This window comes from Clupea harengus, chromosome 1 (genome assembly GCF_900700415.2).
Source record: "Clupea harengus chromosome 1, Ch_v2.0.2, whole genome shotgun sequence".
NCBI lineage: Eukaryota > Metazoa > Chordata > Actinopteri > Clupeiformes > Clupeidae > Clupea > Clupea harengus.
Genome location: NC_045152.1, coordinates 1,778,433 through 1,803,432, shown reverse-complemented (window position 1 = coordinate 1,803,432; position 25,000 = coordinate 1,778,433). Strand labels below are relative to the sequence as shown.

The window sequence follows — 25,000 nt, the reverse complement described above, 5'->3', positions numbered from 1 at the left end:
GCGACGAGCCGGCCGACCTCCTGCCTGACCCCGCTGCCACTGGTGTCCAAGGTGAAGACGGAGCAGCCAGAGGCGTCGCCCTACTCGGTGGTGTGCACGCCCGTGGCCAAGCGCCTCTGGGAGGGGGGCAACCGGGGCGAGGGCGGGGGCGGTTCGGGGGGCTCAGGGGCCAGCATGAGGAAGGCAGCCCGCTTCTCCCAGGAGGCCGCCCGGAACAGCGCCATCCAGACTCAGACTCATCTGGGCCTCAGCCTGGCTCTGGCGGGTAGCGGCAACAGCAGCAATGGGAACGGCACCAGCGCGGCCACCCCCGAGGGCACAAGCCCCGGCAACCTCAGCGCCTACACTAGCGACTCGCCAATCTCTTACCACGACGACGAGGAAGAGGAGGAGGTGGTGGACGACGGCACAGAGGAGCAGTATCGACAGATCTGCAACATGTACACCATGTACAGCATGCTCAACATGGGCGCAGCAGGTGAGGGGGGGCGCACACCAAAGAGCGCTATCAGCACCCGAAGACTCACTGTGTAGTCTGGGCAAATGTAACCAATCTTAATACACCAGGTGGTTTATTTTGATATCTACTCTAGAGCCATCCTGTTGGTCCATTTTGCACCATTGTTCTAATTGGAAATCATTCCATCACAGCCCTCCAGTGCTCTGGAACTAGAGAATGAATATATATTATCAATTCTTCCAGCTAGCTGAGGGCTGAGGTTCTTCTTTGTCAGTAGAGTATACTGGCATGCTAAAATTAGCTTAGCAATTTACAATGTATCTAAATTTGGCAGTGAGAGGCATCGAAGGCAGGCATACAGGTTTTTGTGCTTTGTTTGACTATGCAGATTCACTTCAACTCATTCATTTCAACTGTTCTCTAACCAACTGTCTGTTCTTTTGCTCTCCACCCCCCCCCCCCCTGCCCCCCCGCCCCTCTTCTCCCATGGTACTGCCCTTTACCCCAAAGTGGCAGGTGAGCGTGTGGAGGCACTGGGCGACCACTCCGAAACGAGGAGTCGGGGGCGAGGGCGGCAGGACCTGGCCTCTCTGCCCACGGAGCTTATAGCACAGATCGGCAACCGCTGCCACCCCAAGCTGTACGAGGAGGGCGACCCTGCGGAGAAACTGGAGCTGGTCTCAGGTCAGTTGCTGATGTTTTTTTTTTAGGAGTGTGATATTTTTAATTCCCTATATGTTCAGTGTTCAGCAGCAAATGGCTACATCTGTTGTAGCCAGAAGGAGAAAAAGCTACTGTATTCATGAAGATATATAACGTTTATATATAAGAGTACTGTACTGAGTACAATATATAGACTGCAGATAAAAAGATAAGTAAATAGAGTTTAAATAGACAACCCTTCAGCAGGTGAGGTTTTTACTCGAATGTTCAAAACAATGTGTTCATATCCAATGCAAGATTCTAAAATTCCTTGTTATATTTCTTAGACCTAGCTCTTCTTCAGAACGTTCATTTTGCACCATTCTACTTCACCTGCTGAAGGGTTAAACTCATTGCTGAATATAGTACAAGACAACATGTACGTTGAGAGTTGGTGGTTGATGGAGCAGTTCGAAAGTTCATGTTGTGACAGGAACAGCTCAGTCTGCATTTTATCATGTTGCCACTTATTACTTTCAGCTAAACCTCGGGACCAGTTATTTCAAACCTGGCGGCATTCGGTTCAGTTGGTTCGTTTATGTATCAAACAGTTGTTGAAATTTCAGAAAGAGCCAGTCACAGACTGCTTTGTCCCAGAGCAGACAAATGTATGAGTTGGAAAATACCCTATTGTTCCAAACTGTAATCGAAGGATTTCAAAGATTTGGCACGTTGTTTTGGAAATAGTGATCATAATCCTATTAATTGATCCAAGGACAGGCCGTTTAGAAGGGAGTGTTTAAATTCTAAGGATTTGACTTTGGGGAGGGCAAAACATTCCAAGGGCCGCACTATCCAAGAACAAGAACAAAAGCAAAAGTCTATTTCTTTAATGACGCCCACACCCAGCACTAGTGCATTTTTCACACACCTGTGTGTACGTTGGCATGTCTTGCCCTGCAAACTGATGAACCATTTTCAGAAATGTGGTATGTGACAAAGCATGCTCCCTGTGATTTCTAGAACACGCGAGCCTGTTGGCAGATTACGTTTAGGGAGTGTGTGTGGTTTCCATGGGTAGGCCCATGGACGGAGATGCTCCATCATTCTGAGACGGTGACATACTGTCATATTTACACAAACTGTTTTTGCTCAACAAGTCTGTTGAATTGTTCAAACTGGAGGATGCCTACAGCTGAACATCTCTGTGTGTGTGTGTGTGTGTGTGTGTGTGTGTGTGTGTGTGTGTGTGTGTGTGTGTGTGTGTGTGTGTGTGTGTGTGTGTGTGTGTGTGTGTGTGTGTGTGTGTGTGCGCAGGCACCAACGTGTACATCTCGAGGTCCCAGCTTATGAACTGTCATATCAGCGCAGGCACCAGACACAAGGTTCTCCTGCGGAGGTTGCTGGCTGCTTTCTTTGACAGGTAAGAGGGCGATTGACTCTGTGTGTGTGTGTATGTGATTCAACTGTCCTGTGAATTTCAGAGCTTTCCCTGTGAAGTGGCTTTTATACTGCTGTAATAGATGCAGCGAAGCAAGTACCAATACTAAAGTTGGTGTCGTTATTTTTTCAGCGGCTCATTTCAGAAACTGATCAAATGATAGTTCTATAGTCCTGCAGAGTACAAAGCATTTTTTATTCCTAGCGAAAATTAAATCAAGTCTTCAATAGATACATGGCTGAACTATGCATGTTCTTTGTCAGCTGTTGGTGGATAAAGGTCAATTGTCAATTGCTAAATGTCAAAATGGAAAATTTGACTGTCTAGAGAGCCAAGCAGCAGTCAGCATCAGAATGTCAGGAAGCTACCTTTTTGGAAAGACGACACTTATAGTCTCTTCCCCGGTCTCCTTGCGTCAGATCACATTTCTCAGGATCGCGGTTCATTACTTTTCTGTCTGCTCATTTTGAAATGGGGTATAATGTTTGGACATGTGGGCTAGCTAACTATGTGTATCTTTTTAGCGATATACTTTTATTTGCATTGTTCTAGAAGCTCCAGTGCAGTTACTGAATGTGAATGTGTGTTGAGTGTCAGCAACATGAAAGATATTTCCCTGCTGTTGGTGTTGCTATGTAAATACTTAAGTGTATTTCTGTGTGTGTGTGTGTGTGTGTGTGTTTGCATCCACCCACGTTATCTCCACCGTCCCCCTTTCAGGAGCACTCTGGCAAACAGCTGCGGAACCGGCATCCGCTCCTCCACCAACGACCCCAGCCGCAAGCCTCTGGACAACCGCGTCCTGCACGCCGTCAAGTGTGAGTGTCCGTTCCGGGGGTATAGACCTCAGCTGCAGTAACACACACCCCCTCCTCCTCTTCCTCCTCCTCCTCCTCACACGGCTCTCTGTGGCCGTCAAGTGTGAGTGTCCTTTTCCGGGGGTATAGACCTCAGCTGGAGTAACACACCCCCTCCTCCTCCTCCTCCTCCTCCTCCTCCTCCTCACACGGCTCTCTGTGGCCACTTCTCCTAAAGCCGCAGCAGGAGTCTGGCTACTTCACAGATCATTCACAAAAAACCATTGGCGTGGCAGTCGGCTTGTGTGTTACTTTGGTGTAATTACAGATGAGAAAGATGATGTTATTCCATGCATAATTCACACAGAAAGAGCCGGAGCTTCTGCATGTAAAAAGAGATGGAAGTGTATACCCTGTGGAGTTTATTAACAGAAACTAGGTCTCACTAACTGGTGTAGTTTAGTGGCATTTTGGGGTATATATATAAATATAAATATAAATATAAAGACAGTGGTTCCCAAACATTTCATGACAGGCCTCTCTTGGATTATGAAAAGAGGGACAAATGCCCACAGGCCTCTGGCTTGGTGTGGAGTCCACCCAGTGTCTTTGATGAAGGATTGTAGTCTGAGGCTGGAGTTGGATGCCATCTCAATGAATTGGTCCTCTTCTCCAGTCCTCGGGTGCTGTTGATCCATTGCATAGATCGATCACCCAGCCATATTGGCCACTCTAGTAGGAGGGATATTTGTGGAAATGCCCCCCCCCCCCCCCCTCAGTGATGTGTTCAACTGTTATACACGGAGGCACTGTCATCGCGAGTTTATTGATCTCGGTGAACGGTGTCGTATTTTCAAAACGAGTCAATAGTCCGTTGTGCCAAGTTTTCTCTCCCATATTTCCAGCTTTTTGATGAAGCGGTTGATCTTTGTCAGCGAGGCGAGGGAGATACGTGGTTTGCTTCTTGGCTGCTGGTTTATTTCATACATTTTTCCAAAGATATCACAGAGACACGCTAGTTAGCAAACTTTCTTGCAAGCCCATCCATGCCCACCTCTCAAATGAAACACCATATTCTAACATACAGGCTAAATGGTAGGCCCTGACCATATTATGTAAATATACGGTAGGCTATTAACTCCTCACCAAATAGGTTAGTTATAGGCTACTATGCTTTAAGAGCACTGCCATACAAAATGTGATCAGTAATTGGTTGTTTTGGTTTTTCTCCCTCAACTGACCTCCTTTGCTGTAACTTACTGTAACACCCCACACTTTGGGAAGCACTGTACTAAGACAAGGAATTGCAACACATCCTGTGTGGACTGTTACTTATTTCTATCTCTGTGATGATCTCGCCCCCCTGTAGTCTACTGCCAGAACTTCGCCACCAGCTTCAAGGAGAGCGAAATGAACGCCATCGCGGCGGACATGTGCACCAACGCTCGGCGCGTGGTGCGCAAGAGCTGGATCCCCAAGCTGAAGCTGCTGATGGCAGAGGGGGACGCCTACGCCAGCTTCCTGCCCGACAGCGTCAAGCTGGAGGCCGACCCCCTCGGAGCTGAGAGCGCCTTCGACCCCACCGGCCTGGACGGCGGGGCGGTGGCCGGCTCGGGCGAGGTAGGGATGGGGGCCGGCGATTCCCTGCAGGACGTGGGTGGAGACAGCAGCTCCTTGTTTTAGGGCCCCGACCTGTTGGCCACAACTTCAGCCCCACCATTCCGCACACTCACACCCCCTACACGCACACTCCTTCCTCCTGTCGCTGTCGCTGCTGCTGCTGCTGCTACCGCCGCCGCGCTGCTTCCCAACGCCCTACTTCCGGCCGCCCTACACCCCGAAATGTCACATGCCTCCTCCCCAACAACTACCCCCCCCCCCCCCCCTTTCCCTGCCCTGCCCTACTGTTGTGATCTGACCCAACCCAACCCAACCCAGCCACTCGACAACCCCCCCCCCCCCCCATCACTTGACTCTGGGTTCCGCTGCTTCTGCACAGGATTGGTTCCGTCAGGCCGGGTTCGATGGAGGCGGTTCTCACAGGTACTATACAAGGAGGCAGTGGGTGGGCATGTGATTGGCTTCAAAAGGAGACAAGGGGATTGATTGTTGATTTTCTTCTTCTTCTTCTGTTTTTTGTTTTTTGGATTTACATTTTTTTTTTTTCTTTTTTTTTTTTGCCTACCCTTTTTGCACAGAGGCCCTCCTCCTCCCAGCTTTGCTTTATCGTTATCGTTTATCGTATAAGTCAATCATTAATCTAAGTATTGTCCATGTGTCAAGGTTTTATTTCGTCACCTGACTGAATGATGTGTCCCAAGGGGGGGAAAACCAAACTTTCCTCCCTCCCCCAATTTCACCATTTCATATCGGAGGCACCAATGGCGAAGTGGAAAGGATGGGTCGCGCCAGGCTCACTGCTCTGGTACTGGTACTGAATTGGTACTGAATGTAACTGGCATGAGTGTGTCAGTGTGTCCATCTGACAGGAGGGAGAGCGGGCAGCCAGCAGCGGGCACTGGATGCACACAAGTCGCTCTGGGCCGAGAGGAGAGATTCACGTATCCTTTCTCTCTCTCTCTCTCTCTCTCTCTCTCTCTCGCTCGCTTTTATTTCTTTCTTTCTTTCTTTCGGTTTGTCTGTTGTATCGTCTCCTTCTCCCCCATCCTGTCATCACCTGGAGAGAAAAACACAAGAGGACGAAGAGAATCAGTCTTATTTGAAGTACCACCACCACCCCGATTTGTTTTTTTTTTTTGTTTTTAAGAAAAGTTTCCCCCCTCCTTCCCCTTTTTTTCCTGCACAAAACCTGATCTTGGTGAAGTGTCTGTCTGCGTGGGAATCTGCCATCGCAGTTGGAAGCCAGAGCGGAAAACCAACGAAAGAAAAAGGAACGGGTGGAGAAAAACTGAAAAGAAAAAAGAAAAAAAGACATGTCATGTCGTTGAAAAATGTATTTATCTAGACGCACCTTAACCATGTGCACAGAGAGAGAGAGAGAGAAAGAGGGATTATTTTCAGATCTCTTTGCTTTTTATTCTTCTTCCTTTTTTAGTGTTGTGTGTGAATTTTTTTTTTTTTTTTTTTTTTAACATTTCCTTTTGTTTGACTGAAATGTTTGTGAGGAGTAGTCTTGCATATAAGATAAAACAAAAAGAGAGTAAAATATTTTTGCATAAAGTGATCTTATCTAGGCCGGGTGGGCGCTTTCTACTTTTTATTCGTCTGCCGTTCAGAACAGCCGTGTTGGTCTGGTCCCAGTTGTGGCAATATCGAGAGACCAGTGGCTGTTTCTTGTAATCAGTTACTTGATCTGTAGGACTGGTCGTATAGCCGATGGATGATCAGTGCTTTCCTTACTTTATAGCGACTGATCCTGGATCTGCTGGGGTATTTTCCCCCGTGCTGACTTGGGTGCGTGGCAGGGCTGAGTGCTGACCTCAAATCAGAATGGTGTTCTAGAGCGCGCCTTTGCTGTTGGTCTTAGACCTGGTGTAGATCAGCTCCAGAATAGTGACTGTGTATACATGTGGTGTGTGAAATAAGGTTTCCGAAAGGACCTACCCCCTTCCTTGCATACACACATGTGCACACACACACACACACACACACACAACCATACCAAAGGTGTGGAGTAATCAGTGTGTTTGTGTGTGTGTGTGTGTGTGTAGGGGGGGGGGGGGGTGATGGTAGAGGTGAGGCTTGTCCTCATGCTGTCTTAAAGGTGGGGCTTGTGCCCTGTTGAGTTTTAAGGGGAAAAGCTGTGTCCCTAGAAAGGGTGGATCTGTGTGCCTTATTTGCCCGTCTCACTGTGTGTGTGTGTGTGTGTGTGTGTGTGCGCATTGGGTGAGGGAAGGCGGAGGCAGGCGGGCGGGATTAGTGTGTAAAGTCATGAGTGATGGCTTGCAGACGTCTCTGTATTTGGGCAGCTGTGTGTGTGTTCAGGGGTTGGCATGCCATTCAGTGTGGGTGTTACCGGCCATATGTGCACATTCCATGCATAAAGTTGGCTCTGTGTGCTAGTGTGTGTGTGCATAAGAAAGCAGTGCATGCTTGGATCTGTTTGTCAGTTCTTGCTGGCCCTTTGTGTGTGTGTGTGTGTGTGTGTGTGTGTGTGTGTGTGTGTGTGTGTGTGTGTGTGTGTGTGTGTGTGTGTGTGTGTGTGTGTGTGTGTGTGTGTGTGTGTGTGTGTGTGTGTGTGTGTGTGTGTGTGTGTGTGTGTGTGTGTGTGTGTGTGTGTGTGTGTGTGTGTGTGTGTGTGTGTGTGAGAGAGAGAGAGAGAGAGAGACTGAGTTAAGTCAGAATCTAGGTAAAAGCAGTAAAGTGACATTTGCATAGCAGGACCTTGTGCTCCAATTGAAATTGTGGCTCTGAACCATGCACATGTACCACGTTTACCCTCCACACACACACACACACACACACACACACACACACACACACATACATATATATATATATACATACACAAACACACACAAGCTCCACTGTACTCAGCTGGGCTCAACATAGCTCAGTCGCACCTCTCTCAACCCCAGCCTTTACCTCTTAACTAGGCTGAGTCATCTGGAAGCATGGTGTACTTAAAAGCACATGGTTTCTTAAGAAGGGTGTGAGAACATTTTCCACTGGTGTGTGTGTGTGTGTGTGTGTGACTCTCACTAGACTGTTTCTCTAGTGCTATGTGGATGTGACTTCATTTTGGTGATTTGCACCTTTACTGTTTGCACTGCTTGTGTGTGTGTGTCCTGTGTGTGTATTGTGACGGGAGGGGTTTGTGCCACAAGTAGGCTATCCTTTCTGGGGATGCAGCAGATGTGCCTGATGATACTTCTGTGTCTTTCCTAGTGGAGCAGTGGAGCTTTGTGCACCTTTTTCATGGTTGGAACTAGTGCTTTTTGCACCTTTTTTTGTAGAGGACCTTAGGGGGCCATGCACCTTTATTTTGTAGATTCAAAGTGAGATGGTTTCTGGACTAAACCAATGGAACTGAGTGCATGAGAGTTTGTTTGTGTGTGTTTGTGCGAGTGAGTGAGTGAGTGAGTGAGTGTGTGTGTGAGTGTGACTGCCAGAGGCTCCTTGAAAGCAGGACCCAGTCTTGTCATTGAGAACGAGTTGTAGTGATACACGGTGTAAATATCGACAGGATTGTTGAACTGATTTTTACAGTGTTTTAGACTTCTTTTTTTTTTTTGTAGGACTTGTGAGTGTCAAGGATTCTTTTTTTTTATTTACATTTTTTTTAGGTGTCCTTTTCCCCTCCTTCTTTTTCTAGTTTTAGTTCCTAGATGTTTCTTTTTCTTTTCCTTGTTTTTTGGAAACGTGTATAGATTAAAGATACTGAGTGGAGGCTTCTTGCTTCCCAGCATGCATCAGGCTAGAGAATCAGACCACAGCCAGGCCTATGGGTCCATTAGTTGGTCTCCATGGTGAGAAAAACAGTCCGGTTAGGCTGTCTGAACAGTAGACTTCATCACATGATCCTTTTAGTCTTGTTTACTCTGTGACTGAACTGAATGGTTACTACAGATTGTTTTTTTTTTTTTTTCTAGATGTTCATGAGCTGCATGAATGTAAGCCGGAGGTCCTTCAGTTTATTACCTGCGTATTCCTCTCCCTTTTAATAACTCCGTTTTGTTTTTGTTGTCGTTTTTTTTTTTTTTTTCAACCAAGCTTGTAGAACGTGTACTGTACTGTACTCTATAGAAAGAGAAAGAGAGAAATCTACTAACACATGGTTGAGTTACCAATTGTTTGTTTTGTTTTTGCAAAAGGAAAAAAAAAAGGAAAATAAGATAAGATATGATATGGGGGGAAAAGTATAGGACAGAGCATTTGCCTATTTTTTCATTTTTGATAAGGATTCAAGTGCTGAATTTGTGTAGGGAACGGGGAGCTTTAAGAGAGATTATGGTGCTATTGGAAGGTCACTTGAAGCTGGCCCACATTTGGTGACATTTCATATATCTGAGGTGTTCTTAACCCAAATTGTTTCTCCCCCCCCCCCCCCCCCTCCCCCTACTGTCTGGTACTGGCACATTTTAAAGCATTTCCTGCACCCCCCAAGGTAACTCCAATCTTGTCTAGGGAACGTTTGTCTGGCTGTATAAGTACTGTGTTTGTTTTGGTGGTGTCTCCACACACACACACACACACACACACACACACACCCTCCCCCCCAACCACCCATCCCCCCTCTGCTTCTGTTGAGATGCCTAGGTGTGTGAACGGCTCACCTCTATATTAGTCCCCTCAAGCATCACCTCAGACATGGCTCTGTAGTGCCACTCGTGGGATGCCACTGGATTGACAGCCTCCATTTTGATGGCACGGATCCGATCCGATGTGCCGCATGGTGTGCCGCCTGAGGGAGAAAGGGGGGCAGTAGGCTGGCAATGGATCCGTGTGTCTCTGTTGCCATCTGGTGTTTTTTTATTGTAATTGCAGTTCACCTCGGTGTTCTGCTTTTCCGATCACCTTTAGAGGGTAAAAAGTGCCGCTAGAGTGGAGTGGTTGGCTTTATGATCAAAGTTCGTATGTGCGGTGGCGTTTTTCTGTGTGTTGATTTCTTTTTTTGCACCCTAGTTGTACTCTCATTTTTTGAGTTTCGGATTATGTTTCATTCTTTTAATATATATATTTGTGTTTCCTATGGGTGTTTAAAGTTTTAAAGATCATCTTCCAAGTGACCCGTGCAAATCAATCCAAAGTGAGCTAGGGTGGAACCGTACAACCATTGAGTGTGAATGTGTGTGTGTGTGCGGAACCGAGCTTTCTCGTCAAAAAAAGGAGATGACGTTTTGACGGGTATGCACCTTCCCCTCCCTCCCCTCTGGAGAAGCACCTTTTTGGGGGTTCCATTATAAACGTCTACCCCCTTCTGGCACCTTGCAATCACTCCGTGTGTGGAGGGCAGGGGAAGGCCAGGCTGCTTAGGCTAGCCTGTGTTTGGCTGTGACTGAGTGAATGTTATGATTTGGGGATTGTTCATTTCTTATTTTTAATTTTAATTTTTTTTTTTCTTCAATTTCGTGTTTCTAAGACATCTTTCCAATCTCCAAACTAAGGCAGGTCCTTTTTAAAGGGTAATGTTGTAGTGAGGCTTAATGATCTGACTGTGACCTGAGATATAAAAAAAAAAAAAAAAAAAGACAGACGAGAGAGAAAGGGGCGTGTCTAATGAGGAAAAGGGTTGGAGCTGACCGATGTTCTACCTCTCTCTCATTTTCAAATGCAGTCATTTGGGTCTTTTCGTTCACCTCTTGGGTGTACTCTTCCACAGATACCCTTTTCCTAAACCCTGATTTAGGGGGTCTGGGCAGAATCTTTGGCAGAGATCCACACATCACATGTGGACTCCTTATGCAGCCAGAGGTATCATTCACTGACTTACGGAGGTGTGCTCGAGATTATGTGTGGCTGTGTGGAGCACATCCGCTTCGCTCCTCACCTATCCAGGTAGGAGCCTTGGCTAGTTTAACCCCTGACGTGCAGAATTTGCTCACAGTACATGGAAAGTTGCAGGGCAGTTTCAAAACAACAACAACAACAACAGCATCTCGTGCGATGGTATGCTATAGAATGAAAATAACAGTCGAAGAAATGAATGGTAGTATTATCAAGCTAACCTCAGACAGGAAAGTACAAAACTGCTTGCTGAAGCACACACTGACAGACAAGGCTAAACAAAATATGGGGTGTTGATTTGTTTTTGTTTGTTTGTTTTTTTGTAAGATGCAACCTCTTTGGCGGTGTGTCTGGGGGGTCAACAGATCCCAGATTCACTCTTTATATAAATATATAGAGATATACATATATAAATATATATACTGTATATTATACATAGAAGCACTACTGAAGTTTGATTGTTCATTGTGCACTCACAGCATGAAGTGTAACCCAGAAACCACGCTTTTGGAAACCAATGCAGTGGCGTCTACTGATGTCAAAGAACCCACCCCACCCCCTTACACGTGCCGTAACCCCTAGCTGTGATTTCCCCCCCCCCCATTTTCCCACCCCAGTAAAAGCCAGTGCTCATTCCGTTTATCATGTGTTTCAAAGTGCCAATAACTTTGTGAATCCCTAACTGTGACCCAATATTATTCAAAGTAATTGCACATTAACTACTGTAAAGGATCAAAATGAAAACAAAAATGATAAATCTGAATATCTTAATAATAAAAAAAAAAGGTTTGTAACAAACTGAAGGTGCTGCATGTCTTTGTCCATCTTGAAGGTTCGTCGTTACTGTTAGCTGCGTTTTGTGTAGTGCGTAGACCGGCTGTGATCCAGTCCTCCATGGCAACATCTCCACCTGGTGCCGTAGCTGGTCACGATGACCCTGTGCAAGATCCCAGGCACTTCTTATTTCTCAGGTTACCCGCTCATCACAGCGTACACTGAGGCCTGGAGGCTTGGCTCAAATGCAGGCCCTTTGTTGGGCAAGCTTCCTCCTCGGCAGGCATTGTCTGCCCATGATGCCCTGAGGTGGCTGCCTGTTGGTGAACCAGCCATCTCGGCCAAAGCTTAAATGTGTTGACATAAATCTCATGTTTTTGTTGTTTTATTTTACTGAGGTCCACTGATGATGTTTCCTTTTGTCTCTGGTACCAGAAAAAAGCTGTTATATTTTACAAGACCCTAATATAAATATAAGCTGTTTTATATTTGACAGTCTTTTCCACTGGAATAAGTTTTGTTTACACACATTTCCTGACGGAAGATCTCATCATGTCAAATCTCTCAAGAAGTAAATCATAAAACAACACAAGATACACAGCACTCCAAATCTCTTGCAAATTGTAATTATACTTTTAAGCACTAAATGGATTCTTTTTTTATATGAACTAACCACTTGACAGTCATAAGCACCACTATCTTTGAAAGGCTCATGCCTTTGTATTGCCAGTGACATTTTATATCAACACATGTATGAGTGAAAGCCACTTTAGTTATTAAGAGAAGAGAGAAGAGTTCAGCAACAAGTTATGTTCACTTTTACAATTACTTACCATAATTGGTAATTACTCACACGTGTGTAATGTTATTGAGCCATGCTCAAAGGTGTCTGTTTCGGTCTGAGGTACACAAAAGCAAATTTGATCAAATATTTTTTGGAATGTTAGTTGCCACACTGTCTGCCAATCTGACTAGGAAAAATAGACTAGCACAAGGCATAACATTCAAGGCATTTCTAAAATGTTAAAAGGTCACATTTTCCACTTTCTTTAACACTACACAACTAATACATTTGGCTGAAACTGTAGTCACAGAATCAGATTGAAGGTGACTGAGATTAAATTATTCTAATTATTGTGTAACTAGTGTGGCATCGCCAAGCTGTAAAGTCACCAGATCAGGTGTTCAATGAGACTGTAGCACCATTGAGCAAAATTAGCATTTCAGGAACTCTTGGAACCCTTTTGTTGGTGTTTTGTGTGATATTGACTACACCTGTCCATTCACATACACCCGATTTGAATAAATCATTTAAAGTGCTTCCTGTCAGCTAGCCAACCACCACTACCAAAATCTAATTATCTTTCACCATTGTAATCTTTGAATGAGGGAAAGCTTTCTCCTTCAGATACTGTTTTTGATCTGTATGCCGCTAAACTGGTTGACCTGGAGCGGTTGCAAAGTAACAGATGAACATCACCATCACTATGGATATTATATATATTTATTATTTATTTGTATTTATTTACAGCGCGACATATTAACTTAATCACGACTGAACTGTGATTTGACATCTGAGCACATCTGGCTTTTTTTCTTTTCTTTTCTGTGTAGGTAGCGGAAGTCACATGCCACTTGACAACCATTTATGGATGTTTACTATGACGAAATCTCTGTGCTCTAAATATGGAAACAGGAAGTGCGTCCAACATGTCGTGAGTTTTCCGTGGGCGGGAGACGGGTTGTCCGTCGGATGTGCCATATATAGGCATTAGAGACTACCATTCTGCAAGTTCACAAATGTCACAATGCAACTGTTAAGCACATTTTTGCCTAGTTGAGGTAATTGTAAAATAAATAAAAAAATCCATCTCATTAATTATCATTAATAATATGAAGCCCTTTTAGTTGTGGTTGTAAATCATGACTAAAAGCGTGCCTACTACACTATAATGCAGCTGGCGTTCCTTGAGAGTTTGACAGTGGGTGGGGCTTGGCTGTCTATCGCATACGTGTCAAGGAGCGTCATTGTAAGAATAAAAGTCCACCCCGTTTCGTCGGAATGTTTTCATGTCTGAGAGTGCCAACAGCTGAGGTCCCTGTAAACTTGTAAAAAGATAGTCAAATCAAAACACAACTATCAGCATAATTATAGCTGTAATGTCTCAACCACAAACTGAAACAATGGACGTCAGCACCGAGGCCAAGCGGATTATGGTTCATGCTTTGGGGAAAATATACACTTTACGCACGCAACGTGGTGGACTTCGCCTTCACCGAAGTTTGTTGATCACGCTTGTAATGAAGTCGGCGAGAGACATCTACCACAGCTGCCGCATAGCTAGTGAGCAACCAGAAGAGCAGGCTAACTTCACCGGAGTCACTACGGAATCATGTCAAACAGGTACGGACCCTGCTGGCGTCCCACGGAATGTAGACTCCACTCCTGCTCCAAAGACAGAAGTTACGGAGAACTGTCCTAAGACTGATGTACAGAGTGACCCACTTTACCACAACACTGGAGCATACTCGGAGGACAAGGAGAATCAGAGTTCCACCAGCCCCGACAGACAGTCCAGAAAGCGCCACGGTAAAGCAGCTGTTGAGCCCGATTTCCTACCCTGCAAAAAGGCAAAAATGGAAGCCGTGGATGTCAGGCGGAACGGTGCGCTTAGGGCCACTTGCTGTGGGATAAAGGACTCCTTAACACATATCCCCATATCGAGGGGCATTGTTAGTTTTTGATGTGGCAACGGTGGCAGTCGCTGATATTTTCGAACTTGATGCGCTTTTTGCGCACGAAAAGGGATACCCGAATCCGATGACCTGTGGATGATATCTCCGGGGTATGGCAGCCAGCCCACAGTATGGTTCAGTGGAGCATTGTGTCCATTGTGAGAAATCTTCGTTTGGGTTCAACGCAACTAGGCATGCCGTCAAGGAACAAACGTGACTGCAAGACAAGAAAGTGTCTTGTGTGCTTTCTTCAGAAGCCTTTGGACAGTTGCAGTTGATTGAATTCAGCCGTGAGCAGGGAAGTCAAAATAAAGGACTATTGGTTCTACAATTGTCCAGCCACTTAACATGTTAACTCGTGTAAATACAGAATGTTTTGAATGTTGTGTGGACAAGAATTGCATTTCACTGGAAGGAGCATTCTCATGTTAGTCGTAACAAGTCTGTGGTGACTAGTCAAAACACTCGAACTACACATTCCAATTCCACAAGCTACCTCATTATTTATTTAATAAAAAATTAACACGATCCACTGTGTGTCTTTCCAATTGTGTATTTGAAACACTGCAGCGGGTGACAAGCCATCTGAGAAAACATGCTGTAAAAAAAAAAACTAGACGAAGCCTGAGCAAACACAGTGGGGTGGTGACCGGATTGCTTGGGGGCAGGAGTTGTCCGCTGAAGACAGGAAGCGACGGTAATTAACAAGTGGGCCGGAAGCAAGCCCGTTGTGTCAGCACTAGTCAATTTCACAGTGTTACCCTCGAACCGTAATGGCCTATTGTATGTGAGAAAAGAACAGTCACACATGTAGCACGGGCGACCCAGGATCACAATGAAGGGTTACATCCGGTATATATTGACTACAATACGTCTCCTGTGAGGCACCTAATAGAGCAAACGGTAATGTTCTGTTCAGCTTAACTGGCTTTAGAATATTCTGTGTTAGCCACAGGGGAAAAGATTACGCCAAACCTATCCTACGATAGAACAATGCATTACTGCCAGTCACAACGTTAGTTCAGTGTCCTCCTTATATGCAGATGTAACATTTGAAGAGGCATTGGCCTAAGACAATTATCAAAGACCTGTCAGGGTGGAACTATGTTTCACGGACTTCCTTTAGCTTTACATTGGGGATAACTGACCAAACACGTTGCCTGCATTAAATATTCCAACTCTGTTCAATTTACATCACAATACCACTAAGTTGCTCTGTTAAATAATTCCCATGTTTATGGAGTTGAAACATATCGACAGCGCATAATCATCCTGCCTCTTTGTTTGCTTTCATTGTAACTATGACAACTCTTAACAGATGAAAATGATGGGGTGAGGAAAGTGTTTGGGGGTCAAAAGGTTAGGATTAGACATCAAGAGAGAGCGAGAGTGGGATGAAAAGCACCACTCCTATTGAGTGCTCATGTGTTCATCCGGTGTAATGTTTTGATGGGTATCACCATGTGTATGTGCACACTGCACTTATCCATTCAGCGAGCAACACAAACACAAACTCACAGATCCATTTAACAGCCAACTGTGTGCCAGTAGGGATAGCGGGGAGGGGGTATGTGTGTGTGTGTGTGTGTGTGTGTGTGTGTTGTGGGGATGAGGGGGAGGAGAGCAGGAAGCAGGACAGTCAGAGGAATGTGTGAGCGGCGGAAGGGTATTTATAGAGGCGAGAGAAAGGAAGGACAAGGCACTTCATATGCAGCACATCTGGCTAACAGACATACGTGGGGGAGGGGAAGAGTGGAGGCGTGTGTGGGGGGGGGGGCCCAGACAGGGGAGGAAGGGAGGTGGTGAAAAATGCGTCCGCTCCGCCAGTCAATTGTTCTAGCCAAAGTGGTATCTCCTGTCAGCTCACTTCCTCTTAGCCCACCTCCGGTGAAACTGACCTGCACCAGAGGCCCCTGTGAGTGACCAGCAAATGGCCTTTTTAGCCTTTTCAGAAGCAGATGACTCCATAGACACTTTCACCTGGGGTGATGTCTGTTACCGGGGTAACGACCGAGGGGCTGTTCACACCTTGCATTTGAAAGCGTCTCCACACGCGTCTCAAGTGACCACTTGTGATCGGATCTCACCTATCTGCTCTAAATGCAATTAAACACGCACATTACCTAGCTAGCTCATCTTACTTCTGACTTGGATTCAACATTGAAAGAGACGATGCTTGGTGTCCAGCATTTTTCCAATGGGCAACTAGAAAGCACGGGAGAGAACAACAGCAGCATCTGTTAAAGCAGTGACTGATGGACCAGTTAGCTAGCGAGTGTCAGCAAGACAAGGGAACAGCGCGATGACTTCCGCAAGCTAATGCTATCATGTTATTGTTGTTAATATTGAATTTCCTTTGAATAGCGTATACAGGCTTTACAAGCTGAAAAGTGTTTGGAATAGTGTTCATTTTTGTTGTAAAACCAGTTGGCTAGAGGAAAGTGAGGGGTGAGTGGAGTTATCTTCTCGCACATAAGGCTTACTTGGTGCTTTATTGGTTACTGAAACCAACTTTTATGCTCTCATAATACATCTCTATGGGCTTTTTGGAATTTTCAGACGTCGATGACAAGGCCAGCTTTGAGTACATACTCAAAGAGGACGTTAGTTGAGTAGGTGGTCCTTCAATGTGGCCAGGACACATACGTGTAGACACTGCTAAAAGAATGTGGTCATATGTGGCCATGTTATCCAGATATGCCATCATTTGATATGATATTACTTGTTTAAGTTTTACATTAACATTCATGAAAGGGAAAAATATTTTTATGTGTCATTAAATTGTTATCTCAAAAGATATGGATGTCAGGTAGGATATCCTTTCAGATATGTATGGACCGTCTGTAATCTGGTGATATCAGCACCATGATGGTGGGACACTCTATGATGTAGCACTTTGGGAAAAAAAAATGTTTTATGTATTAGTGACATTTGCTGTAGTTTCAAAACCGGATTACTCCACCATACTTAATACTACAGATCATTTGAGGCTACAAATACTTCACGGCTTCACTGAGCTACGATGCAGAGCTGTGAAAATGGGCGAAGAAAAGACAGATGATTGTAACTTTGTTGAATTTGATGTGTTTTAAAAACAAGCTTACGCCTACCTTCTTTGATCCACAAAGTTCCACAAGTCATTGCGAAGCATAAGGTCCGCCCTTTCATTTGATACCATTTTAAAACCAGATTACTGCACAATAGTTACAAAAGTAGCATAATTGGAAAGGGCAAGTCCTGACATTTATTTTGACATGCGATTTACAAAGAGGCAATCAGTATTTTGTGAGATACGCAACCAAGAGTAAGGTGATTGAATTTCCAACAAATTTTGTTAGAATTAATGCTAGGTGTGAACAGGGCCTGAGAGATAGAGAGGAGAAAGTGTGAGAGCAGCTTGCAAGCAAGAGAGGAGTGAGAGAGTGTGAGAGAGAGAGAGAGAGGGTGAGAGAGAGAGAGAGAGGAGTGAAAGAGAGAGAGAGAGGGGGAGGAGAGGCTTTAATTAATGCATTGCAAAGGCAGAGTGGTGCTTGAGAAAGGAGAAAATGAATGCAGTTTGTCAGCTATGCAGTGGCTTTACTTAAATGGCGGCACCATTGCATATAGATATGTGAAGAACTGCAGCGATATGTGCAAGAATCCAATGATATTTCTGAGGAGTCATGGGTAGAGCAGAATAGTGTAATTGATCTTACCATGGCTACCCATCATCATAATGACTCCCACTGGGTAAAACCTATAATCCAGTGCTTGTGTAAGCAAGCTCATTTTAACTAATTAACTAATTTTAAACACAGCACTGTAAAACAAATGCACTGGACAAAGGCAATAAAGCAATGCCCTATGCAGGCTATACTAAGTAGTAGCACTGCATAAGTGCATGAGATTATAGATGAAGATTCCTGCTCTTTTTTTTCTATTTCTTATTTAAAATAGTATTTATTGTTACACTAAGTCTCCATTGCGCGTAGCTTGACTGTTCTCTCCATTGTACGTCGCTTTGAACAGAAGCATCTGCTAAATGACTTAATGTAAATGTAAAAAGATAGAGGTGATAAGAAAGAGTGGTGGCGGGCCTTTTGTATAGGGCCTCAGACTGTACAGATCCTCTGTGCAACTCCCTGCCTCGGCAGAGAACCAAGGCAGGGGAAGCGGTGCATCTGGTACAGAAACTATTCAGTGTGATCTGGATTAATTTTCTATCGGAAGCGCTGTTTCGAATAGCACTATGTAGCCAACCTTGAGAATTTACTGTTGAATTGTGAAAAGGAGAGGAGGAGAAAGGAATAACCCCTGATGAAGGCAGCTTCATAATGTAATGTTTTCTGTTTAAAAGGTGTGTGAATATAAGTTCATCTCAACTCACTCATCGGTCACATAGTCCTCCGTTACAATCAACACACTTACTCAATTTGTTGTTGAATGACGAATTATTATATGCCACCCAAACCAATACTCAGAGAAACACCATTTTGATTGAGGGACCCTTAAAATGCCTCCCTGTTGTGAGTAAGGACTGCCAAAAGGCCTAGCTATATACAGTTATTTCTTCCTCCTCTCTTTGTATCAATCATGTGCAACCCAGCTATGCATTAGCTGTGCAGTTTTTAAAAATGCATCACCTCGTTCAGTAAAGCAGTGGGTAGTATAAACCCCACCTCTCCCCTTCTTCCTCAACACACAAAGACACATGTACATGTTCTGTATTCTGTAAGTGTGGCTGTAAAACTGGTGTGGGCAAGATTGTGTGTAAGGAGTAATGGTGTCCGGTCTCCATTGATAGGTCGATAGATTGCAGTGAGTGTTTTAACTTCTGATGGGGTTGCCATGCAGGTCATAAATTAGATATTTTCAAGCCCATGTACACAATCATACACAAGTGCATACACATTTAAAGTGAATAAATCATGACTCACACATAAGCATGCATCAATGTGCACCCACACGCGCACGCACACACGCACGCGCACACACACGCGCACACACACGCACACACACCACTACTCACACATGGTGATGACATTCAGGTGTAAAAAAACATTCTTAATCCATATCGAATCAAAGAGACTCAGTATACCCATTAGTGCTGCTGTATTTAAAGTGCAAGATATGAGAGAGAATTGTCTTAGGTATGTATGATTCACCATGATTTTAATTAGGAAATTGCTTTTTGTGTTGAAGCCTTCCCAAAATTCGTTCTGTTCTTTTAAAAAAATGTTGCATGCAGTGTGAAAAGTATTCCCAGCGGCGATCACAGTGATGCCAACCACTTCTGCACACTTGTGACCTTGTGACCTTGCACATGGCAATAAAAGATGAAAGGGGACACACACACGAGGTTTGGCAGAAAAGGCCTGGTCATTGTTTTCTCCCATGCAATTGATTGGCTGTGTTTACATGTCCTGTGCAGTTTGATTGGCTGTGTTAACATGTCCTGAACACAGAGTGGTGCACCATTGGTGACGGACAGACACCTAAGTCCTACTCCCAGTGTATAGAGTAATCATGACAGTAACAACAATCATGATGAAACAGAAACGTCAGGCGGTTCGAGTGAGGAAATATGGAAGGTAGCGATGACCTACAGCGCCACCTGGCAGCCGAGAGAGGCAGTGGAGCTTGTGACTGTCTGTTTTGCCGGGCCTTAGCACACAGCTTTTTCCATGATACCATTAGGGGAGGTGAAAGTGGCTCCAAAAATATTGTTACTTTGTAAAGTCATGCTAAAGGTCCCCAAAAATTGCATTTTATTTTTTTTGTTTGATGGTCGTGAATCAATCGGCGGGTCATGCAGTGGCCAATGGCAAGGGGATGGATACGTTCTTTATTTGGGGTGCTCAAGCCTCGGGAGTGGGAGCCGATGGAACGGTTTCCCACAATACACCAGTCGCACAGAGCTCCACACTTCTCCCTTGCTGCCACCAAACAAAATGGCCACCAAATGAGCACAGCAGAAAGGAATAAATAAAAAAATAAAAAATTAAAAAAACAATTAAGAGCATTTAAACAATGTATAATCATATTTTCGCATCATCATTATCTTATTCAACATCATAACCACTACCATGATCAACATCACCATTGTAATCACCATCATTACCAACATCATCGTCTACAGAGCCCTAATCACCATTAATAACAAATCAATTCTGAAGATGGAGAGGTCCTCTCTCTTTACTCCATGTCCTTTCTCTTGCTCTCTCTCCGTCCATCTCTTAATCTGGAAGACTGAAGAAACATGAAAAAAAAAAAAAAAAAAGAGTCCACAAGTCCAGACACAAGCTTAGAGGTTCTGCTCGGAAGCATTTCTTTAGTGTGTCTGTTTGCAATGCCAACATAACAGAGTCATAAAGCTCATATATTATGTGTTCAATGTATATAGATATGTACCTGCCAATACATGCTATAACAGCTGTACCATTGACGATGGCCTTGCTATTTTGATTTAAAAAAAAAAAAAAAACATTCAACCGAGTCACAATATAAAACTATCCATGCTATATTAATGTTGGCCTGATCGACCAGGAATGTTTTGGACAGGAGTTTTTTTTAAAACCTTTATTTCACATTGTTATATGACAGTGTTATGTCAGCATTTGAAATGTCAAAGAGATTGTGTGCTTATGGGCTAGGTATCTTTGTGCAAGTGAACAAATAGTCAAGACTACAAAAATGAGAGTAGTAAATAAAATACTACTACTATCTTAAAAACAAGAGAATGTTCTAAATTAATTGTGCTATTTTGGGGGCGACCTTCATCCAACAAACTCCTCTATTTTCTTTTGGTAGATATTTGGCACAGAATGAAAACCTTGTCAATCATCAGGCCTGTTCCCTGGGCCGCGTCCTGAATAGAGGGAGTGGTGGCCTCTTTTTTCTTGCAGCGGCTTTATCAGAGCCTCTGGGCTCACCATAACACATAATAGATAGCACGAGAGTCTGAGCCGTTCGGTCAGGGAGGAGAGACTGAGAGAAAGGGGGATGAATGGAGAGAGAGAACTTCACAGACAAAACAATAAGACCAAGGAATAATCCCCCACCCCCTCATCCAATAAAAGATACTTTTGTTATTATTATATTATTATTATTATTCTCATTGTCATCGTCATCATCATTATTATTATCAATATTATTCATCTTCATTTTTTTTTTTGTATTGATCATGCAGGAGTTCCACAGGAGTTTACGTTAGGAGTTCAAAGGAAGTTGAGCGGTGCAACTGAAGAATCAAGCTCCGATGTTTCGAAGAAGTACAAGAAGAAGAAGAAGAAGAAGAAGAGGAAGAAGCCAAGGAGTAGAAGAAGAAATAGAGAAGAAAAAAATGTGTTTTTTTTTTCCTCCCCTTTTTTGTTTTAGCGTTTTCTTTTGCTTTTTTGTCTTCTTTTTTTTTTTTGAGATGAGGGGGAAGAGGTATTGGGCTATATTGGGAGGGTTGACCCCCCACCCCCCACCCCCCTATGTCCGATGACCCCATGCGAGTCACAGGGTGTAGCAACCTCTGTCCCCCCAAAACTCTGCCCCCCAAAACTCTGTCCATCCCTAAACACATCCATGTACACAGGCACCAGGCACGCCCACTGTGAACTCATTATTAACAGTAAACAGAGATGATAAAACTCATCAATATGGGCCAACATCACAGTTGGTTTTTGCAATAGGCTGAGATCCTGTTCATTCAAAAGCCAAGAAAGAAAGAAAGAAAGAAAGAAAAAGAACAAAAAGAAAAACAGAAAAAATTGGTCAGTCTCCTTTTGTTCAGGTGTCTTTTTCCTCTTTTAGTTTGACTATTTTTTTAATTATGTTTTTCTTCTCTTTTTCTTTTCTTTTGTTGTTCTTGTTGTTTTTGTTCCTGTCCACAAACGTCTTTTGACAGTTGACATGGCGGTCACTGCCACTCGCTCCTCTCAGTGTGCGTGTGTATGTGTTTGTGTGTTCAGTATTTTGTCCTCAGTCAGATGAGCTACGTTTCACAATGTTTTCAATGCTAATTGTTCACTACATACATTTCCCATCCCCTCCCGACACTCCTCCCCACACCCCAATCCCCCCATTTTTTTTATTCCCCGCATTCTTCCCTCCCTCCCCTTCGCCAGCCAAGCCACCACCTGAACCTGCTCTGGCCCACCCCAATGGAAAAGAGTAGGCAGCAGGGGAGAAGAAAAGAACCCAAACACAGAGAGAGAGAGATAGAAAGAGAGATAGAGAGAGAGAGTCGAATCATGCCTTGATTTCCCCCAGGCTGTCCAGGGCAGAGAGCGATCCCTCATGCCTACTCTTGCCACCACTCTGGGGCAGAGAGAACCAAGCTGAGAGAGCCTATCCAGTTCACCCCTTCCCCCCCCCCCCACCCCCACCCCCACCGACCACCCCCCCCCCCCCCAGTCTCCCCTATCGTCCCCTCCCCATTCCCCAGAGGCTAGCACCAGTCGTCCTCATCGGTCTCACTGTAGGGTTCATGCAGGCCCTTCCCCCGCGGCCCTCGGGGGTGAGGGGGCTTGTGAGTCCCGGGGTGTGTGGGCACGGCCTGGGTGTGGTGGTGGGGGGAGGGCGAGGAGGAACGGTAGCCGTTGGGTAGGCGGCGTGGGCCCGGCGGGGGGCCCTGCTGCTGCTGCTGCTGCTGCTGCTGCTGCTGCTGCTGCTGCTGCTGCTGCTGCTGCTGTTGCTGCTGCTGAGGAGGTGCGTGTCGGGAAGTCCTGGGCGAGCGGGGGTGGCTAGGGTGGTTGGGTGTGGATGGTTGGGTGGGGGTGGGGGTGGGGGTTGCCCTGCGTGGGGCTCTGCTCATAGGCCGGCGGCTCGTGGGCGCTCGCGGGTACTCGTAGTCCTCTGCCTCGTCCTCGTCCTCGTAGAAGCAGCCGTCGCCCTCCACGTTGCCCGTCCGGAGGCGGTGGGCCCAGCGCGGCCCGTGGCGCCCCGAGCGGGGCGAACCGTGGTGGGAGGGTGGCGGCTGCGGCTGCTGCTGCGGCTGGCTGCTGGTGGTGGTGTATGGTGGTGGTGGGGAGCCCCCTGGGAGGAGGAGGAGGAGGAGGAGGAGGCTCGCCGGAGCCAGAGGGGGAATAGCGGCGGGGGGTGGTGGAGGCTTGGCGGACGGGCTGCGGAGGCGTCCCTCCTCCGCCTCCTCCTCCGCCCGCCTTACGCACCACGGGTGAGTAGGTTACATGGGGCCGGGGCGTGGCGGGGGTCTGGGGGAGCTGGCGGCGCCCGCGGCGGGGGGTGCTAGTTCCCGAGGTCGAGGGGACGGGGCTCCCGCTCACCGAACTACTGCCCTACACGAAAAGTAAAACAAGGCAAATAAAACAAAAGTACAACAAAATTAACGACACAATGTGTTTGAAAGACAGGACACACACAAGGACAAGAGGAGAGGATGAGAAAGAGGAGAAAGAAAGAGGTGGAGAAATGCAAGGAGAAAGAGCAGGGGAAAGGTTAGAGGAAAGATTTGCAGAAGAAAAGCAAGCAAATAGCACAGTCAAAAGGAAGCATAAGAGATCATGCCATAAATCAAATAGAGTGAAAATCCAAGAGATCAAGAGACAAACATGAACGATGGGGGAAACATTTTTGACCAAACACATAGAAGCAACATTTTACAGAGAGCAAATAAGAACATGAAAAAAAAAAAAAACGCGAACAGGAGAAGAAAAGGGAAGGGAAGAAAAATTGATTTCTGCCCCACTGTTACTCTGAAACAGTACGTGTGATTATGAGAAAGGCAGGATGTGTGCGGTTAGTATGAAATAAGGGCACGTGAGCTGTTATCACTGCGGTACTGCTGCAAATGACAGCACTTCAGAGAAGCCACATCCTGTTCTTTGTCATAATAGCAACGCCAGCCTTGAATGTCTGCATTTGTGTTCTTTTGTGTGTGTGTGTGTGTGTGTGTGAGCCAGAGAGAGAGAGAGAGAGAGAGAGAGAGAGAGAGAGAGAGGAGAGAGAGAGAGAGAGAGGAGAGAGAAAGGTGAGGGAGTGCAAAATCTTCGGTGTAACAACTTAACAACCAGAGGCCATATCCTAGTCCAAGTCAGATGTACATGCAGATGTTTGTGTCAGAAACGTCTGGGCATGGCTCATAACTATTTACAGAGCTCAAGTCAAATAAGAAAATCAAAAAAAGGTAAAAAAAAAAAAGGGATAAAAATCAGAAAATCCTACAGAGGGACCAGGGGGGATATGTGATCCATTCCACTTCATGTTCTCGTAAGAGTATCAAGTTTGAACCCCCTAATTAAACAGATAAACACATATGCCAGTAAACACTGTGGACAAGACTAAGGGGAAAACTGGTCATGCTGCCACAAAACCCATTCACTTCATGGCAGGGTAGGGACATCTCAATTGCTGGCAGACGATTCCTTCTGTGTCCATGAAAGAGGCCTAATTCCATGGCCACATCTGCCCTCTGGAGGCTAGTTTACACACTGCGCCACCGAAAGTATGGCTTGGGTGGGCTTGGGTATTTGTTTTGGATTTTTTTAAAACGAAGTGGTTAATGCGGTGGAGAAAAAATAAAGGACATTTTCTTTTGAATACGCAGCAGCGCACATGTGTCTAGGTGCTGATGGTCACAGCTCATTTCTATGTACCGACATATCTGTGTGGTTTCCCCAGGAGAAAAAAAGACATCAGTGTCACGTCTCTGGGCCTTAAAACAGTTACATTTCATGATATGTGCTGACATGCTGGTTCCAACTCTGTGTGTAGAGGGTGTTTGTGTGGTACCATGGTATGAATGTGCGTGCAAGATGC

General features: G+C 45.3%; 2 protein-coding genes and 1 long non-coding RNA gene across 8 annotated transcripts in view; all 3 read left to right on the top strand.

The window, feature by feature from the left end:
• LOC122128484 (nucleus accumbens-associated protein 1) overlaps positions 1 to 6,490 on the top strand; it is a 10,469-nt gene extending 3,979 nt beyond the window's left edge. For 5 of the 6 annotated variants that reach the window (XM_042708413.1, XM_042708425.1, XM_042708441.1 and 2 more), the window contains exons 2-6: positions 1 to 478; positions 971 to 1,144; positions 2,420 to 2,525; positions 3,264 to 3,361; positions 4,710 to 6,490. The exon at positions 1 to 478 is cut by the window's left edge and continues 551 nt beyond it. In XM_042708413.1, coding sequence (XP_042564347.1) covers positions 1 to 478; positions 971 to 1,144; positions 2,420 to 2,525; positions 3,264 to 3,361; positions 4,710 to 5,023 — 1,170 coding nt within the window. In that variant the 3' untranslated portion in view covers positions 5,024 to 6,490. The remainder of the gene's footprint in view (positions 479 to 970; positions 1,145 to 2,419; positions 2,526 to 3,263; positions 3,362 to 4,709) is intronic. The other variant, XM_042708406.1, reaches the window with a different exon arrangement.
• A 2,858-nt stretch (positions 6,491 to 9,348) lies between these two features.
• The window catches only part of LOC122133082, a 15,863-nt gene continuing 211 nt past the window's right edge, over positions 9,349 to 25,000 (top strand). The window contains exons 1-2 of the long non-coding RNA XR_006152532.1: positions 9,349 to 10,090; positions 13,218 to 13,220. This is a non-coding gene — a long non-coding RNA (uncharacterized LOC122133082). The remainder of the gene's footprint in view (positions 10,091 to 13,217; positions 13,221 to 25,000) is intronic.
• Positions 13,571 to 14,785, top strand: ier2a (immediate early response 2a). The gene has a single exon (XM_042708453.1). The coding sequence runs from the start codon at positions 13,682 to 13,684 to the stop codon at positions 14,264 to 14,266; it is 585 nt and encodes a 194-aa protein (XP_042564387.1). The 5' UTR covers positions 13,571 to 13,681; the 3' UTR covers positions 14,267 to 14,785.

Excerpts from the sequence above, each read along its gene's own strand:
- ier2a (XM_042708453.1), top strand. The coding sequence starts at position 13,682 with ATGTCTCAACCACAAACTGAAACAATGGACGTCAGCACCGAGGCCAAG.